General features: G+C 42.0%; 2 protein-coding genes across 4 annotated transcripts in view; one reads left to right on the forward strand and one right to left on the reverse strand.

The window, feature by feature from the left end:
- Positions 1–20452, reverse strand: part of slc5a8l (solute carrier family 5 member 8, like) — an 86528-nt gene extending 66076 nt beyond the window's left edge. The window contains exons 1-2 of the mRNA XM_028796489.2: positions 19753–20452; positions 1961–2026 (exon numbers count right to left, since the gene is read on the reverse strand). Of these exons, the coding sequence (XP_028652322.1) occupies positions 1961–2026; positions 19753–20094 (408 nt within the window). The 5' untranslated portion in view covers positions 20095–20452. The remainder of the gene's footprint in view (positions 1–1960; positions 2027–19752) is intronic.
- The window catches only part of slc25a55a (solute carrier family 25 member 55a), a 640168-nt gene that overhangs the window by 399265 nt on the left and 220209 nt on the right, over positions 1–20694 (forward strand). The gene's annotated exons all lie outside the window — the stretch shown is intronic.

Here is a 20694-nt window from a genome sequence, read left to right on the forward strand (position 1 = left end):
CCCCTAGAGGATGCGGTCGCTCTTCCGAAACCCCCTCTTAAATGGTGATACAATAGGAAACAAATACAGTTTTTTTACCTCCTCTTTGCTCGATTAGCTGCTGGCTGCTACTGCTGTGCTGCGTGATCTACTTCTCGCGCGGCGCTTCGTAAATTTAAAAGCTTGTATAGCAGCTGTCCTTTTGTTTTTTTTGCCTTGTCTCTCTTCTCCCCCAGACATCCTCTGCTGTATTCTTTATGCTTTATTATGCTGTTTACGAATAAACACCCTGAATGAATCTGTGCAATTGTGTAAGCCAAGAGTGACAATATATATATATATACTGTTGTGGGAGGGGATCAGACCCAGCTGGGACACCTGGAAGGACCGGGAGGCAGACTATATGTCCCCCGGGCCACAAGGGAGCAACCGCCCTGGATAGTGTGGGGACCACAGGGACGGAGCGTGGAGGCTCAAACCCATTGGGGCCCATGGCCACCGCCAAGGAGCGCCCCAAGCCTTATAGAGCTCGGGATATCTGCACTAATGCCACACCCGGGAGCATTGATGGAGGACCTTCCAGGGATGCCTGGAGTGCTTCCGGGTGCTCATGCGGCACTTTTGCCTCACCAGGAAGTGTTGCTGGAAGGACGTCAACGAGCACCTGGAGCACCGGGTGATTATAAAAGGGGACTTCTTCCTACAGTCGGGGATCCAGAGTCGGGTGCAGGAGGAGGATGAAGCTCCAGAGGACTAGATGAAAGGGGGCCCCAAGGACGTTTAAAGGCCCGTGTGAGGGTGACTGGTGCGGGGCACTGTGTGTGTGTGCGGGGTTTAAAGTGTAAATAAACCATGTTGTTTTATAGAACTGCAGCTGTCTGTCTGATGGTGTTTGGGCTACCTCTCACACTGTATATGTATATACAGTGCATCCAGAAAGTATTCACAGCGCATCATTTTTTCCACATTTTGTTATGTTACAGCCTTATTCCAAAGTGGATTAAATTCATTTTTTTCCTCAGAATTCTACACACAACACCCCATAATGACAACATGAAAAAAGTTTACTTGAGATTTTTGCAAATTTATTAAAAATGAAAAAATTGAGAAAGCACATGTACATAAGTATTCACAGCCTTTGCCATGAAGCTCAAAATTGAGCTCAGGTGCATCCTGTTTCCCCTGATCATCCTTGAGATGTTTCTGCAGCTTCATTGGAGTCCACCTGTGGTAAATTCAGTTGACTGGATATGATTTGGAAAGGCACACACCTGTCTATATAAGGCCCCACAGTTGACAGTTCATGTCAGAGCACAAACCAAGCATGAAGTCAAAGGAATTGTCTGTAGACCTCAGAGACAGGATTGTCTCAAGGCACAAATCTGGGGAAGGTTACAGAAAAATTTCTGCTGCTTTGAAGGTCTCAATGAGCACAGTGGCCTCCATCATCCGTAAGTGGAAGAAGTTCAAAACCACCAGGACTCTTCCCAGAGCTGGCCGGCCATCTAAACTGAGTGAGGGGTAAGGGGTCAAAGGTAAGGACTATCATCCTCTAATGTCTAGGGGACATCTGGGGACACACATCTCCTCTGCTCAAGCCAAGTGTAACAAGTCTACTGTATGTGTGGAGCAGTGAGGTGGAAATGGGCTGTGTGGGCATCACTCATAATCAGTGCTTAAGCGGACAGTGTCTGTGTATATGTGTGTCTTTCTGAGTAAGTGTGTTAAGCTTAGGGTATGTGACAGTAGGCCAATCCATACAACTTGGTGAGTCCCACTCACCCCACAATAAAACACTGATTTACGTTTTCACAGCAAAAGATTCTGATAGGAGGAGCCAAAGGCAAATCACTCTACTTATGTGGAGCCTAAGACAAATGCTGACAGATAACATTTAAAGCAAATGAAGGTTTTTGATTGACAATCTACTAATATCTGCTTGGGAGGATTCTATCGATTTAGAAGTAACTTGAGGACTTACTGTCTGTCCAATATACATGCTGGTTCCAATTATCCGGGTGAGTCGATTGAAACGCATCTCCAAATACTGCAAAAGAAGAACACACACAAATGAATGCCCCTGCATAGCTTTACTTACATCAACCCATTTGTTCATTTTCTAAGCTTCTTCCTTGTTGGTTAAAGGAGCAAGGAACTTGAAAGCAACAGGTTTAACGTTTAAATCAGGTCACTGTGCACACTCACACTCACCACCAGCTTAAAGATGTTAAGAAATCTAACACGGTGTCCAAGTGTGTGTTTTGAATGCACTGTTTGACTCGTGTTTCAAGAATCGTGTGCTGACACTGATGAACACTCTAAGCGGGTACATAAAGTTCTGCGAGGGCACAATAATCTTCATTAAATCAATCAAAATATACCGTAACGGCATAATATGAGAGATTTAAAAGAACTGATAATGCTGGAGTATGTGAATTTCCCCTTGGGATTAATAAAGCATCTATCTATCTATCTATCTATCTATCTATCTATCTATCTATCTATCTATCTATCTATCTATCTATCTATCTATCTATCTATCTATCTATCTATCTATCTATCTAATGCAAAGAAACGGGTCATTTCAACATGGTATATGAACTGAACATAAAGAACTAAACATGAAAGTAAACGGGCAAAACTGAAGTATGATGACAGGACAGAGAATGAACTGTGGGTTTATTGTGGAATGGTTTGAAGACGATGGCTGGCATTCACACTAAATTCAAAAATCATGTTGAAATAGCGGGACGTAAAACTGAAAATCACTTGGATTACAAAGTCAACAAATTCTCTTTAAGGTTTAAGACACAGGATTTTATTTCAGAAATTAGACAGCAAAAGAACAGACTCAGGAGTCAGCCCTTCTTTAATCAAAATGATGTCAAAAGAGTTCTTCAGCAAACCGAAATCAACAAAAGCAGTGGTATAAGCAGCTCTCTCCAATATCTCTTTATTTGAGATATATTTGGATTTACAGCAGGTGCTCAGTTGTTCCAATAGCAAAAAGTGCACACCCAAAAGCAGCAAATGACTTCAGACTGGTGGACTTGATTTCTCATATCATGATGTACTTTGAGGGCTTAATTAAGAGACAACTACGTAGTGTCAGACACGTGCGAGTAGGAGGCAGGTAAAGGGCTTACATAATTGTAATAAAACATCCGACCAGGGGGCGGTGAGGTGCACTGACTGTCTTTCTCAATTCCTGGGAAATCCTGCAAGGTCACTTCCGGTTCTGGCCCCTTTGATGACGTCTCTTCCAGCCCAGACAACGCTACTTCCGGTTCCGGGCCTTTGATGTTGCCACTTCCTATACAGGCCTTTAAAGCCGCCATCTTTGCCACATGTAATCAGTTTTGTTTTGGACTCTGTTACTAAAAAGCCTTTTGCAGCCAGGGATACAGTCATATGAAAAAGTCTGGGAACCCCTCTCAGCCTGCATAATAATTGACTTCACTTTCAACAAAAAAGATAACAGTGGTATGTCCTTCATTTCCTAGGAACATCTGAGTACTGCGGTGTTTTCTGAACAAAGATTTTCAGTGAAGCAGTATTTAGTTGTATGAAATTAAATCAAATGTGAAAAACTGGTTGTGCACAAATGTGGGTCCCCTTGTCATTTTGCTGATTTGAATGCCTGTCACTGCTCAATGCTGATTACTTGTAACACCAAATTGGTTGGATTAGCTCATCAAGCCTTGAACTTCATAGACAGGTGTGTCCAATCATGAGATATAAAGGTATTTAAGGTGGTCAATTACAAGTTGTGCTTCCCTTTGACTCTCCTCTGAAGAGTGACAGCATGGGATCTTCAAAGCAACTCTCCAAAGATCTGAAAACAAAGACTGTTGAGTCTCCTGGTTTAGGTGAAGGCTACAAAAAAGCCATCTCAGAGGTTTAAACTGTCAGTTTCAACTGTAAGGAATGGAATCAGGAAATGGAAGGCCACAAGCACAGTTGCTGTTAAACCCAGCAGGTCTGGCAGGCCGACAAAAATACAGGAGCGGCATATGAGCAGGATTGTGAGAATGGTGACAGACAACCCACAGATCACCTCCAAAGACCTGCAAGAACATCTTGCTGCAGATGGTGTCTCTGTACATTGTTCTACAATTCAGCGCAATATGCACAAAGAACATCTGTATGGCAGGGTGATGAGAAAGAAGCCCTTTCTGCACTCACGCCACAAACAGAGTTGCTTGTTGTATGCCAGTGCTCATTTAGACAAGCCAGACTCATTTGAGAACAAAGTGCTTTGGACTGATGAGACAAAAATTGAGTTATTTGGTCAGAACAAAAAGAGCTTTGCATGGCGGAAGAAGAACACCACATTCCAAGAAAAACACGTGCTACCTCCTGTCAAATTTGGTGGAGGTTCCATCATGCTGTGGGGCTGTGTGGCTAGTTCAGGGACTGGGGCCCTTGTTAAAGTCGAGCGTCGGATGAATTCAACCCAATATCAACATATTCTTCAGGATAATGTTCAAGCATCAGTCACAAAGTTGAAGTTACGCAGGGGCTGGATATTCCAAAAAGACATTGGCCAAAATACAGTTCGAAATCTACAAAGGCATTCATGCAGAGGGAGAAGTACAATGTTCTGGAATGGCCGTCACAGTCCCCTGACTTGAATATCATCGAAAATCTATGGGATGATTTGAAGCAGGCTGTCCATGCTCGGCAGCCATCAAATTTAACGGAACTGGAGAGATTTTGTATGGAAGAATGGTTAACAATACCTCCATCCAGAATCTAGACACTCATCAAAGGCGTCTTGAGACTGTTAGATTGGCAAAAGGAGGCTCAACTAAGTATTGATGTCATATCTCTGTTGGGTGCCCAAATTTAGAGACCAAAATTGCACACAGTACACCAGATGAGGCCTTACCAGTGTGTTATAAAACTTGAGCAGAACCCCCTGTGACTTGTACCCCACACATCAGGGCGCCATGTAACCTGACATTCTGTTAGCCCTCTTAATGGCTTCTGAACACTGGCAGTTGATAGTGTCAAGTCCTCTGTGACTCCTAAATCCTTCTACACTTTATTTTCAAACCTCCCATTGTGTATTCATACCTAACATTTTTACGTCCTCTGTGTCTTTAATGCAATTGGATATACAAATGCTAGAGGCCAAACACCTTGATCAAAAACTACTGTATCTGGTCCTCCAGGATGAGGGATGAGCATAATGTTTACAAAGCTACCCCAGAAGAAAAAACACTGTTCAGAGCCAGGTTGGACAACAAAAAAAAGGAAGGCCCAGGTTGAGATGGCTTTGAGAAACAGCCATAGCTCCATCCCAAAATGTGCTGAAGGAAAATGTCCCTTCATGTCAGAAAAACCAAGAATCTGCTCATAGACCTCAGAAAGTAGAAGGTAGATGGCAGCCATATCACATGCACTTCAGAACAGGTCATCCACCTGAAGCTTTGCATGTTCAGGCCCAGCCAGTACTTGGGTGAGAGACCATCTTGGAAAAGCTTGGGTTGCTGCTGGAAGAGGTGTGTGGTCTGAATATGGATCCCAATACCCCAGTGTAGTGACAAGGACACTGTAATGTAAAAATGGCACCATCCTTGACATGAGAAGTAAAACCGAGGTCCTCACTCTCTGTATTTATAAAAGAGTAAGATGTATCCCTGTGTCCAGGCTAAATTGTCCTCCATGGCCTAGTCATTCTGGTCCTTCTCTTTCTATTTGGCTATTTCTCACTATTTCACCACCTAATAGCTAATGTCTGGGGAGTGTACTGGAGCAATAATGACTGCCATTGCCAGGTGGATGCTACAAATCAGTGGTGGTTGTAGTGGTTCTCCACTAACTATGCAAAGTGCTTTGAGTAGTGAGAAGAAAGATATATAAATGTAAACAATTATTATTATTATTATTACATCAAAGAGGATGCTATGAAGAGGTTCAGCAGCTTTAAATTTCAATCTCACTGATGACGTGAAATAGAAGTATTGCACATCTTCCAATTTAAAGGGAAGTAAGCCTGATGTCTTTTTTGTTTGCTGCACACAGTTTCCATGGCTGACCACAGCATTTCTGGTCCTTAACCTTTCCTGATTGTTTCTTGTTCTGTACCTTGGATTGCACCTCTTGAAACAACTGCCTGCTTGGAGAGATCTCAGTGATGCAGAATGAAAACGTTGTGTCTTGTTGCTTTGCTCATTTTTGCTATGGTGTAACATTTGTGGGATAAACCACATCCACCACAACCTCCCTTTTCACTGTATGGCTGTCCCTGCCCAGTTTTATTTCCTCTGCCCAGCTATTTTCTGATTCAGTTCATCATTTTGGTTCAACCTACACATGTTGTCATTGATCATGAACACCGGGTTGTATGCTTACAAAGTGTATGAAGTGGAAAGTGCTGTGTTATTAGGTTAGTTTCTTCCGTTGATGACATTCAAAAATCTTGACGCATTGCTTCACTTCTTGCAAAAAGAATGTTTAGAACTCTAAAATGTACTGTTTTATTGGCAGAATTATCCAGAAGACATACTGTAAAATAACAATCTTTGAAAACTAATAAAACCCCTGGACCTGAAGGGTTTTCACCAATTGCTTTGAAAGAAGTGAAAGATGCCACCTATAAACTCTCATCAGGCATATCTGAGCAGGCATTTCAGAAGGGAGAAGTTCCTGAGGACTAGAAAGTTGCAAATGTGACCCCAATCTCCAAGAAGGGAAACACAATGCAGCCTAATAATTAATAGATCAATAAGCCTTAAGTCTGGACCATACACAATTTTTGAAAACTGTTGTACAAAAGGAAATACATTAGAAAAGTACCTACCTGAAAATAAGATTCTGAATAACAATCACTATGGGGTTACGAGAGGAAGATCTTATCAAACTGATCTTTTATTTATTTATTTTATTTTATTTTTTGAATTTTATTGATTTTATTAAAATACAATACACAAAACTCAAGTTTAACAAAAAAAACAAAACAAAAAAAAAAAAAATAAAAAGGGTTCCAAACAAATCAACTCCCACCCCTCATTTGGTCAGTCCAGTCTCTGTGCAGCCGAAACCGATCCTTTTCTTAATAAGTGGGTCTCCTGTAAACGTACTATTGTAGCATTTAGACCTGTTAAGTGAGAGAATACTTCCTTTCTCTTTAATTCGTGATTCAGGCCTTTAACATTCCATCTCACAAAGTTAACTCTTTGGTCATGGAGACCGAACTTTTGTTGTCATTTTTTAGTCTTAACTGAAAATAAGACAGCTTTGACCTTAATTTCCAATTTTCCCAGGAGTTATTGCCATGAAGCGTATTGCTATGTTGGCACTTATAATTATAAGAATTAAAAGGATAGATTAGAGATAGCTTGCTCTTTTTCTCTAACCCCCCAGTCCCCCATTTTGCCTCCCCACTTGAGGCTGGACCACACTTCACAAAGTCCAGGTCCTCTGACATACCTAGAGACAGAACACGTCCAAAACAAAACAAGCCCCCAGCAGCAGCATATGAGGAATAAAATTGCGATATCTATTGCCAATACAGTCCAATTACTTTAAGCATAAAATATGATCTTCAGTAATCATGAGATTGTATTTTTTTATTTTATTGATTTTATTTTAATCATTACATCCAAATAGATCAATTTTTACAAAAAAATAGGTTTGAAAAGAAATCAGCTACCACCTCAGAGAAAGAGAGCACGGCCTATGGATTAAAAGTTAAAGCTAGTAAAAATGAATAAATTGATGAGTTTAATAGGTGGATAAAGATAAATGGAGAAGAAAAAGAAATGGGGAGAGAATCTGCTTCCTCAGTGCTTTAAGAGCTTATTCTAAAATGTTATTGATCAGATCCTGCCAGGTTTTGAAAAAGTTCTGCACAGATCCTCTAAGTGAGAATTTGATTTTTTCCAATTTCAAATAATATAAAACATCAGTTACCGACTGACTTAAAAGAGGAGAGTTAGGATTCTTCCAGTTTAGCAAAATAAGTCTGCGTGCCAAAAGTGTAGTAAAGGCAATTACAATTTGTGTGTCCTTCTCCACTTTAAGCCCATCTGTGAGCCCACCAAACACAGCTGTTAATGGGTTAGAAGGGATTGTGACCCCAAGGCTGTCTGAAAGGCACTTAAAAATGTTTTGTCCAGAATGATGTTAATTTGGTGCAGGCCCAAAACATGTGACCCAGTGAGGTTTGAGCTCGATTGCAACGTTCACAGGTTGGATCTTGCCCTGGAAACATTTTGGACAATTTCAAGCGAGATTGTAAAATAGTAAACCTAGGGAATGGTGTTAAAAAGTCAGTCAGTCAGCCATTGTCCAACCCGCTATATCCTAACACAGGGTTACGGGGGTCTGCTGGTGCCAATCCCAGCCAGCACAGGGCGCAAGGCAGGAAACAAATCCCGGGCAGGGTGCAGGTGTTAAAAAGTGGCCCTGGATAAGCATAGTAAATCCTAATACAATAATAACAATAACAATAAACCAAGGATATGATATTGAACAGTCTCCTTTAGAAGAGTAAAAAAAAAAAAAAAAATTATTAATTACTTCCTCATATACATACAAATACGCATATAATTGTAATTAAAGCATAAACAAAAAGTGGCCAAGAAGGGAAAAGAATGTATATTTACAGTACCAGTATCATTGCAAGCGGATCAAACAGCTGGAAAGACCTTTTTTGCCATGCCATGACAGGATGCGACTCACGATTGTACAGTGGAACCTCAGTTCACGAACGTCTCGGTACATGTACAAATCGGTTTACGACCAAAAAGTTTGCCAAACTTTTGCCTCGGTTCACGACCATACACTCGGTATACAAACAAGCCAGTTTCCCTTTTGGTTTATACATGTTCAGTCTCTCCCTGTGCATTTCCTGTGCAGCGAGCGAGCAAGAGAGCGCGACACACACACACACACACACACACACACACACACACACACACAGGCGATCGAGAGAGACAGACGCACACACATAGGCAGCGCAAGAGAGAGACAGACGCACACACACAGGCAAGCGTGAGAGAGACGCACACACACAGGCAGCATGAGAGAGAGACGCACGCACAAACAGGCAGCGCAAGAGAGAGACAGACGCACACACACAGGCAAGCGAGAGAGAGACGCACACACACACAGGCAGCGCAAGAGAGAGAGGGAGCTGGACGCATAAGGTAGGAAGGCAGTTAAAGAATGCACTTGGCTTGATTTTGTTTTCACTTCTGTTTACAGCGATCGGTTCGTAGCGTGCATTGTTGTAATGTTACTTTTCTTGGTGGTTTATTAAATTACAGATTTTTTCAAATGTTCATTTTTTTTCCCTGTGCTTAAAACTCATTAAAAAAAAGTGTTTTAGCCAGCGGTTGGTAGCGCTATAGCACGAACTATTGCAGTGTTAGTTTTCTCTGTTGTTCAAGGTTTTCTCAGTGTTATTCAATGTTTTTACATTTAGTTTACTATTATGCTGTGCATTCTATGGTTTAATTAACTATATTTGTGCTTAAAAACTTAAAAAATATATATATTTACATACAGTTCGTATGGTCTGGAACGGATCAATTGTATTTACATACAATCCTATGGGGGAAATTGCTTCAGTTCACGACCAAATCGGTTTACGACCAGAGTTTTGAAACGAATTATGGTCGTGAACCGAGGTTCCACTGTATTTCAAAAAAGTTTTCTTAAACCAAAGTGATCTTTTAGATTATTTTTGAACATTCAGCTTCAATAGTTAGCAAAAATAAAGCATACAACAGAATTTACAAAGCTTTTCGATATGGTCATCCTACATAGAAGATTAATTCTGAAATTAGAAGCTGTAGGTATCAGAATTAACTTACAAAACTGGATCTCAAGTTAGTCGATGAGCAGGAGACAAAGAGTACAGATAAGAGGAGAATGGGGTCACCAATGGGGTCCCTCTGTACTGCCACCATTACATTTGCTGATTTATATCAATGACACTGATTCTGGTATAGTGAGTAAACTTGTGAAATTTGCAGATGATATTAAAATACTGGAGCAATGACAGGCACTGAAAGAGATAGCAAAAATGATTCAGAAAGACCTGGACAAGCCTCAAAACTGGACAAGCACCTGGAAAATGCAGTTTACTGTAGAAAAGTACAAATTGCTACATGTGGGCAAAAGGAGCATCAATTATTAATGAAAAGATGGGAGACGCGGTCATACAGGAAACAACCTCTGAAAAGGATTTAGGGGTTTTTTGTTGACACAGCATTTTCATCATCTAAGCAAAGTGCAGAAGGCAAATATAAATGTAAATCAAAGGATGTTATACTTTGTCTTTATAACACACCACATCTGGAGTATTGTGTGCAGTTCTGGTCACTACAGTACAAAAAAGACATAGCAGCACCTGAAGCTGTGCAGAGGAGAGCAACCAAGAGGACTTAAGGATGTGTCCTACTATGACAGACTCAGAGAGTTAAACCTGCTTAGTCTGAAGCACCTCAGTCAGGTATTTAAAATTCTCAAAGGCTTTGATAAAGGAGCAGGATTGTTTCAGCTTAACAGTGAATCACCTACTTCAGGTCACCGATGGAAATTCAGGAGACGTGCATTTAGGACTGAAGCCAGGAAGCACTTCTTTATGTAAAGATGGAAATCGGAAGCAAACTACTGAGACATGTAGCTGAAGAAGAAACCTTGACAACATCTAAAAGGTACTGTATCTGGATGAGATATAATGAGCTAATCAAACAAGCTTCGCAGACTGAATGGTCTCTTTGTTTTAAGACAAATATTTTTGTGGACTATCTAAAAGTGCCTAAGACTTTTTGCACAGTACTGTAGATCTTCAGATATCTTCAGATATTTTATTTAGTGTATGGTGCTGTGTTCTCTGTCTGCAGCTGCTACTGTCATTAGTCTGTCAGAAACATCTAAGTAAGAATTTCATTGTGCTGAGAACATGACAATACACATGAACTTGAACTTTATAAAAACACAGATAACCAAATATGATTCATTTACTTAAGCAAGCATACATATTTTAAAATCAATAATAGAGAGGTTCATAGACCTCTGCTATCAGAAAATACTAAACCATAAATGGTATCAGAAGATCAGCACAGTTGACATTATGGCTGCATTGATTTTTTTATGTTTCATAGAAGTCCAGAAGATGAAGCTCTAATGAGTGTGGCAACAATTGAAGATAATTTCACAAGAAAAGATAGGAATGAGTAAGAACCATTGCGTCTGTCCAAAGGTAATACTGGGATTCCCACAAATGTTTGTTTTTCATATTTATTTCCTTTTATATCGATCCTCTGGCTTTAGTTATTTAAAATCTACCTTCTAGCTCTCCATTGGAGTAAGTTTGTACCAGAATGGACTCCACATTTATAACATCTAAATAAAATGTGCTAAATACAACAACTGCCGAGGTGAAACCTTAAGGAGTGCAGAGCAAAGTCAAGGGCAAAGTCAGTAGATAACGCAGAAAACATACAGAAGAGACGGTGTGCTAATCAACTCTACTGGAAAAAGTCTAATTAATTTAATATATTGTCATTCTCCAACTTGTATTGAAAGACTGGATTAGTTGTATCAGAAGAGAATGCTGCACACTGTATACGGTAAAATCTTCTGTGTTGAATGAACCTTTGGGTTAATTTAAAGCAGTATCAGAGTTCGGGACATATTTGTGACACAGGACTCACTCGTATAAACAAACACATCCAGTGTCTATAACAAGTATTCACCCTGTTGGAAGGTTTCCCATTTTATTGTTACACAACATTGAATCACAGTGAATTAAGTTTGTTTTTTGACTTTTTATGTCAAACAGATCTCTGTACAGTGGTCTAAATTAATTCCAAATATAAAACACAAAATAACTGATTGCATAAGTATTTATCCTCCTTACTATGACACATGTGGCAAAGCCAATTGGTTTTAGAAGTCCCATCATTAGTTCAATGGAGACCACCATTCTAGGGTTTCATTTGATTGTAGTGTGTTTGGAAGCGATGACTTGTGTGAATCAGTGTGGTGACCTAAAATGCTCAATGAATTCAAGAGAACGCTCCAAGGAACTCTGTAAAAATGTGATTGAAAAATCATAAGTCAGGGGATGGAGACAAAAAAAAAATGAAAATCCTTGAAGACCCCTTGGTGAATTGCTGTGGATTCACAACATGGAGCATTTCAGTTCAAAGATTTGAATTGTGGCGAAAATTGATTGAAGTGATTTTTTAGAACATTTAGGATATTAAAACAATTGGAATGAGAACAGGCCATTCAACCCAACAGAGCTCGCCAGTCCTGTCCACTTAATTTTTCCACAATAACATTAACTTGAGTTTTGAAAGTCTATAAAGTCCTACTGTCTACCACACTACCTGGTCGCTTATTCCAAGTGTCTGTGGTTCTCTGTGTGAAGAAAAACCTCCTAATGTTTGTGTGAAATTTACCCTTAACAAGTTTCCAACTGTGTCCCCATGCTCTTGATTAACTCATTTTAAAGTCACCGTCTTAATCCACTGGACTAATTCATGTCATAATTTTAAACACTTCAGTCAGGTCTCCTCTTAACCTTCTTTTGCTGAAAATCAATATGCTACAACCATATGGCAATGGTAATAACTGTGCCATGTTCTAATCAGATTGGGCGATTCATATTACTTCCATATAAATGAAAATTTTGTGATGGGGTCAAAATTGAGTTAAGCTCAGATGTTGATTCTATATTGTTCAAAACATCAAGGAACATTGATTTTAGCTGTGTGTGTCTGTAGAAAATCAAAACTGATTTTCAAGTCTTAAAGTGATTATATTCATTAGAAAATTGCATTGTGTTGAGCTCCTGAATGACTACATCTCAGCAAACATACAAAAATTTAGAGCAAGTGGTTTTCCGAGATATCCCCATTGAACATCCATCTATGTATGTATTTATGTAGAACGATAAGTTCAGAAAGAAATTAAACTCTTTTTCAAGCATATCGAATCAAGTTTGCCTTTTTACAGGCTCCGAGCTTGTTTTTGGTCCACTTTGTCTCAATACTTATCTTCATATCCTTCAAAAACGGTGTGACCTATGTCCCACAGTAACAGTCGTAGAAATTGTTTAATTTAACTGGGATTTTTGCAGTCTGCTCAGTTTAGTCATGGGTCCAGGCCTATTGATTTTCAACATTTGTGAACAAGTAGTTCTTAAGGTACATCATTTATTTAAATATACACGTACGCACACATGGAGGCACACACATTCACAGACACCCTCAAAGAAGAAGACAGCTGACAGATTGTTTGCTATACCAGGGCACACACTGGATGGTGAAGACATAGAAATGAACACACACACACACACGCGCACACACACGCCCACACACACACACACACACGCACACACACATACAGACACACACACACATGCACAACAAGACCTTTAAAAGTCAACATGCACAGATGCTTTGACCCACAACTGTACCAATCTATCTATGCTGATTCTTTACTTCATTCGATCTGAGGTGTTTAGTTTCAAAATAATTGTTATTGAAGTTGTTCGCTTTATTTCATTTCAGGTTCTCTTTGCCCTACATTTATTTGTGTTCTGTGACAGATGGCCTTTTCTCGGCCAGGATTTCACCATAACAGAAAGACCGGGAGAGCAAACATATATAGGACACCACCTCCCACAGAGCACTAGATGGCAGCCTCCCTGGGTTGCTACAACACCACACTTTATCCCACAGGTTATGATGGAAATTGGAGTTGTGTAACTCAGCCCTGTTGGGTGCCGTGGGTGCTGCCAGGGGGAGCTGCAAAGCCCTACTTTGTAACTCAGTCCAAACCTCAGAGTGTTCCAGCCCTAACTAACAAGCCATCTGGAGTACTCCCAGGTGTAGCATAAAAGAATCAGAATCAGAAGAATCAGAATATCAGAATATCTTTATTGTCATTGTAACAAATACAACAAAATTATGTGCAGTCCCTGCGGTGTCAAAATATAAATAAAATATAATTTAAAAAAAAACGTATAAGAAAGGATAAGAAGAAATGAGGTAGAACACAAACATTCAACATAAGACCTTAATTGCACATGAAGACTATTGCACAGTACGTCATCTATTGTACTGCTGCATTGGAGGTGATTAGGTGGCATTCAGTGCCCTAATATCAACAGGGTAGAAACTGTTATTCAGTCTATTAGTCTTTGTTTTGATGCTCCTATATCTTTTACCTGATGGTAACAGTTGTCATGAGTGGGGTGTGTGGAGTCTTTTAAGATGTTTTCCGCTTTCGTGAGGCAGTGAGAGATGTGCAGTTCATCCAGAGAGGGTAAACAACAGCCGATGATCTGCTGGGCAGTCTTTACGATCCGCTGAATTATTTTCCTCTGTGCTGTTGTGCAGCTGGAAAACCCCACGCAGAGGCAGTAGCACAGGATACTCTCAATAGAGCAGCGATAGAAGGACACCAGCAGTTTTTAGGGGATGTTATTTTTCCTGAGGACTTTCAGGAAATAAAGTCTCTGCTGAGCCTTCCTCGCCAGCTCAGCTGTATTCACACCCCAGAACAGGTCTTCCATGAGGTGTACTCCCAGGAAGTGGAAGTCTGACACCCTCTCCACACAGTCCCCTCTGATGTAGAGTGGTTTGATGTCCATTTTCTTTTTCCTGAAGTCCACAACGAGCTCCTTGGTCTTACTTGTGTTCAGGAGCAGGTTGTTGTCAATGCACCATGCTGTCAGCCGCTCCACTTTGTCCCTGTAGACGGATTCATCCTCCTCAGAGATGAGCCCCACCACAGTGGTGTCGTTTGCAAATTTGACAATGGTGTTGCTGTGATGGGCAAAGGGCGCAGTCATGTGTGTACAGCATGAAGAGCAGGGGGCTCAGCACACACCCCTGAGGAGAACCGGTGCTGATGCTGATGGCTGAGGAGATGGTCAGTCCCACCCTAACCCTTTGTGTGCAGTCTGTCAGGAAGTCTTTAATCCATAGACAGGTGGAATACGGGAGTCTCAGGGCTAGCAGCTTGCACACCAATCTGTGAGGGAGGGTGGTGTTAAAAGCAGAGCTAAAATCGATAAATAAGAGACGTGCGTAGATCCCCTGATGCTCCAGATGGGACAGGGTAGCATGGAGAGCAGCAGCAACAGCGTCCTCAGTAGACCTGTAAGCAAATTGGTGTGCATCAAAGGTGGGAGGGATGAAGGACATGATATGACTCCGGACCAGTCTCTCAAAACACTTCATCAACACTGGGGTGAGTGCTACTGGCCGATAGTCATTCAGGCAGGTTATGGGTGATTTTTTTGGTAAAGGGAGTAAGATGGAGGATTTCAGACAGGGAGGAGCTGAGGCCTGGGACAGTATTAGGTTAAAGATCTTCGTGAAGACCCCAGCCAGCTGCTCTACACAGCTCCTCAACACATGTCCAGGGACACCGTCTGGACCTGTAGCCTTCCTAGGATTGACAGCCTGGAACGAGCATCTCACCTCGTGTTCCTCCACCCTAAGGGAGGGGGTGATGTTGTTGTGAGTTGCTGCTGCGTGTGTAACAGCTGCCTCTGGTAGTTCCATCTCAAAGCAAGCAAAGAACTGGTTCAGCTCCTCTGCCATTGAGGCATCACCTTCAGCAGCTCCATGGCTGGTCCTGTAGTTTGTGAAGTGCTAGACCCCTTGCCAAACCTGCCTACTGTTATTACTGTCCAGGTGCTCCTCAATCCTTCTCCTCTAGTCCCTCTTGGCCTTTCTGATGCCTCTCTTCAGGTCGGACCGTGTCATGCTGTAGAGAGCCTTGTCACCACACCTAAAGGCAGTGTTCCTTTCCTTTAGCAGCTGCTGAACTACTCTTATCATCCAGGGCTTCTGGTTTGACTGACATGGATATGTTTCCACACTGTGACAGTGTCAATGCAGGTTTTGTTGTAGCACAATACATTGTCGGTGTAGAGTTCCAGGTTTGGACTTTCAAATATGTCCCAGTTAGTCCTGTTGAAGCAGTCCTGCAGCTGCAGAGAAGCATCATCAGGCCAGGTTGTGATGGATCTTGTGGTGGTAAGGGCAGATTTGCGGAGAGGGGAGTATGCAGGAATCATTAACAATGACATGTGGTCAGACTGGGCCAGGTGTGGAAGCTGTTTAGCTCTGTAGCCCAGCTTGATGTTTGAGTAGACCTTGTCTAGTGTGTTAGCTCCTCTAGTAGCACACTTTACGTGCTGGTGGAGTTTGGGGAGCACTGCTTTTAAATCCACGTGATTTAAGTCCCCTGTGATAATGAACACTGCATCAGGGTAACGGCTCTGTTGGCTGCTAATGTCTTAGAGCCAAGTTAGTATTAACAGCTGGTGATATGTTAACAGCGGTGATTATTACCACATTGAACTCCCACAGTACTGTAAATAGATAGGTCTACATTTCACAGTCATATACTCTAAGTCAGGGGAGCAATGGCTATCCACTATCACTGCGTCCGTGAACCAGTTATTATTGATGTACACACACACACCCCCTCCTCTGCTCTTACCAGAGTCTCTAGTCCTGTTGTAACGCCACGATGTATAGCCAGTTAGCTCAATAGCCGAGTCCAGTATGCATGAATGGAGCCAGGTTTCTGTGAACACAAACAGGCTACTGTCCTTGATCATGTGGTCTGATGCAACCTGAAGCCTCAGTTCATCCATCTTGTTGACAATAGATCTGGCGTTAGCGAGGAAAAGGCTTGGAAGCAGAGGTTTGTGAGGCCGTCTCCGTAGTCTAGCTAGCGCGCTGGCCCTGCATTCTCGCTTCTGCTTCCTCTCTCTGAGCCGCCTTCGTCATCGGGGAGCCGGGTGTCCTGGCTATATCCACCGGAACACTGTGCAAGTGAATGAATTCTGCCGTAACACTCCTCTCACAGCAGACTATGATCTTAAGAAGAGCGTGTTGGTTGTAGTATATGTTCGCCCAACAGGATGTAGAACGAACTAAAATCAACACACACACACACACAAAACAACACTCCAAAGGGGAGAGTACTGAGCCGATGCAACTATGTGCGCCACCATGATAGATACAATTAAAGATTAAAGATAGATAGATAAAAGGGGCTGCCTGCCTTCATTCAGGGAGCCAGAGTTGGGAGGGAGAGGATGACACTTGCCTGAGGAAGAGTGGAGGCAGAAGGAATGAAAGAAAAGAGAAGAAGCAGAAATATGCTGTTATATTGTGAACAAACCCTGGACAGAGAGCGCCTGTTCATTGCAGGGCAACCACACACACACACACCAAGCACACACTAGGACCAATTTCACATCGCTTATCCACCTAACCTGCATCCGGAGCATCCAGATGAAACCCACGCAAACATGGGAGAACATGCAAACTCCACATAGGGAGTCTCCTTACTGAGAGGCAGCAACGCTATCACTGTGACACCATGCCACCCTGTGTACAACATAAATACTTGTATTATGTAAGTTAATGTTCTTGCTTGTATGTTACTGAACAATACAGTTGGCTGTGTTTGTTGTAAAACATTCTAGGGATCCGTGCAGGTGGTAGTGCTTTGGTTCCATGGGTGCATGCGGTTTCAGAGTGGGGCGGCTGTGGGATGTACAGTGTGAAGGCAAGACAATTGTTTAATTAGTTCAGCTGTTCCACATCAGCAGCTAAATAATGAAGGCATAAAGGAGAGCAGGGAGAGAAAGTAGAAAAGTGCAAAGTGCTACATGTGGGCAAAGGGATCATCAATTATAAATACAAGATGGGAGACACTGTCATACAAGAAGAAACCTCTGAAAAGGATTGGGGGTTTATGATGACTAAGCAATGCACACAAGCTATTAAAAAGGCAAATAAAATGTTGGGTTATATCATAAGAACTGGGTGGCGCAGTGGGTAGCGCTGCTGCCTCGCAGTTGGGAGACCTGGGGACCTGGGTTCGCTTCCCGGGTCCTCCCTGCGTGGAGTTTGCATGTTCTCCCCAAGTCTGTGTGGGTTTCCTCAGGGCGCTCCGGTTTCCTCCCACAGTCCAAAGACATGCAGGTTAGGTGGATTGACGATTCTAAATTGGCCCTAGTGTGTGCTTGGTGTGTTTTTGTGTGTCCTGCGGTGGGTTGGCACCCTGCCCGGGATTGGTTCCTGCCTTGTGCCCTGTGTTGGCTGGGATTGGCTCCAGCAGACCCCTGTGTTCGGATTCAGCGGGTTAGAAAATGGATGGATGGATGGATCATAAGAACTGTTGAATATAAGTCAAGGAACATTATGCTCACACTATATAATGCACTAGTGAGGCCACATCCAGAGTATTGCGTGCAATTCTGGTCACCACAGTACAAGAAAGACATAGCAGCACCTGAAGCAGTGCAGAGGAGATCAACCAAGAGCATCCCAGGACTTAAAGACATGTTTTACTAGGACAGACACGGAGAATTAAACCTGTTTAGTCTCGAGCAGAGGAGATGGCATGAGAACCTCATTTAGGTATTTAAAATCCTAAAAGGCATAGATAAAGCAGATCCAGATTATTCAAAGTGTATTCAAAGACATCAGTGGAAACTGAGAGGAAGTGCATTTAAGACTGAAGCCAGGAAGCACTTCTTTACGCAAAGAGTTGTGGGACTCTGGATCAAACTACTGAGACATGGAGTGGAAGCAGAAGAATCTGAATGAGATATCGGGAGTGGGACAGCTTAGCTATCAGCTAAAAGAACAGGCTTGATGGACTGAATGGTCTCTTCTCGTTTGTCACATTTCTTATGTTGTACATTCTTATGAGAGAGAAAAAAAATGTAGAGAAAAGGTTTGTGCAATAAAGGGTGAAGATCAGGTGAATGAGCCAGTACAGAGGACAGGAGGCATGGCAGTCAGGAGTCGTCCTTCTGGAGAGTGAGAGGACTTCACTTTGGATGGAGGTGGGACGCTCCTACTTGAGCGGTCTGGGTGCAGTAGTGGCTGAAGGGATTCAGAGATCACCACGTGGATGTTGAAGGAATGGTGGTGTGACCATGGAGCTGGGCTTGGGCTCAGGTGGCTGGGGTGCAAGTTGTTTTAAAGGCGGACCACACATGTCGAAGTCTCAGGGCACAGCTGAGCGCACCTCACCTGGAGTGAAGATAAAGAGAGACACTGGGGGCTCAGAGAGAAAGAGGAGCCCCTGGTTTTAACCCTTCATTCAGAATATTTATTTAATTCTCACAAAGCATTGTGTTTTTATTGATTTTTTATTTAAAGAAGCCCTGTAGTTTATAGCTTGGAACATTGTATTGTGTCTTCATTCGCACCAGTCTATCTCGGTATACGTCTATCAATTTTCTGGGTTGAAGGGAAGAAACAAGATGAAGCTGACGCAAGGCGTCACAGTATTGTATTGTCACAGTGATTTCCTGTTGCATCACTAATTTACATGGAAGTACTATACGGATTTTTTGAGTTATCATTTCTATAGACAATGCATCCTGACACACACACATACACTCACACACATATGCAGACATCTCTCTGATGAGTGGTCAAATAGTGTTTGGCAATGCCTAAAGCATACAAACCCATCAAAAAAGTCAAACTTTTGACCTATGGTTATTTGTGGATAAAAATTAGAAAGTGACTCACAGTGGTAAATACATGACTGCCAAGTTATATTGAACTTTCACAGAACAGTTTTTAGAAAATAAAGGAAATTAATATTGAAGGAGGCTTAATTTCTCTAGAAGAAAGAAAGGAAAGAGGTAGAGACCATAAGGAAAATGTCCTAGGAGCATCCCCTATACCTCACCACTACCTAAGGTGATATTGAAATTAAATAAAGAATGAACGACTCCACAGTTACCTCATATGTACTGGTGATGCCAAGCCGGTAGAAGAGAGGCACAAAAATCTCTGCGCTGATTGTTGACATGATGCTGTAGGAAAAAGCAAACAGTAGAAATGGTGCTCCAAATTGGTAAGCCTCTGCAGGAGTGCCAATGACCGTGATGCCGGACATGAAGCTGGCTGTCAGAGACATGGCCACGGGTAATGCACTCAGCTGACGCCCGGCCAGAAGGAATTCTTTACTGCTGTATTGACGGCGTCCTGCCAGGGCCTGGTAAACTCCAATAGCCAGTGCAATGGCCAGAGTCACAATGAAGACCACGTAGTCCCATGTCGAGAACTTCCTCTCAGTGTCCATGCTGATGAATTATCTCCACTTGCTAACTTGTTCAGAATCTGTCATGAGATGTGCATCTAGTTGAAAAGCATCTGAAAGTAAGGCAGACCTGTTTATTGTAAAAAGTTGCCTTGCCAGCCACGTGAAGTCAGAAGTGGGACACTGACCATCGCTTTCTGTTTCCAGCTGTACGAAAACCCAGCCTCCAAAGTGTCCTAAAGGGGCATTTACAACAAGGTAATAAATAATCTATACTTTAAAACTTTTAGAAATGAAGAATTTGCAGAACCGCCTTCTCTGAATATAAATCCATGTCGGGTTCCCCCAGCAAAGCCCTATTGGATAATGTTTTAACTCCAGATACAGCCCACCTTGGAGGACAAACGGAGAGCGAATCTTCGTTTTAAAGCATCAGTCCCAGGTGCTCTCACTAATCAGCAAAAGAGAAAGTAAATAAGCAAAGTTTCAAAGGTTTTATAAATTTACCAGAATTCCTGTCACCTCTATAAATAATTAACCTTCCATAAAAAATGAAGAAGACTGGTAAAGTCCACGTTAAAGCGTTTCACTGACCTTTAAGAAGTTAGGAAATTCATCAAGCATCCGTTGCCTTGACTCTGC

The sequence above is a fragment of the Erpetoichthys calabaricus genome, chromosome 3 (assembly GCF_900747795.2).
Source record: "Erpetoichthys calabaricus chromosome 3, fErpCal1.3, whole genome shotgun sequence".
Classification (NCBI taxonomy): Eukaryota; Metazoa; Chordata; class Cladistia; order Polypteriformes; family Polypteridae; genus Erpetoichthys; species Erpetoichthys calabaricus.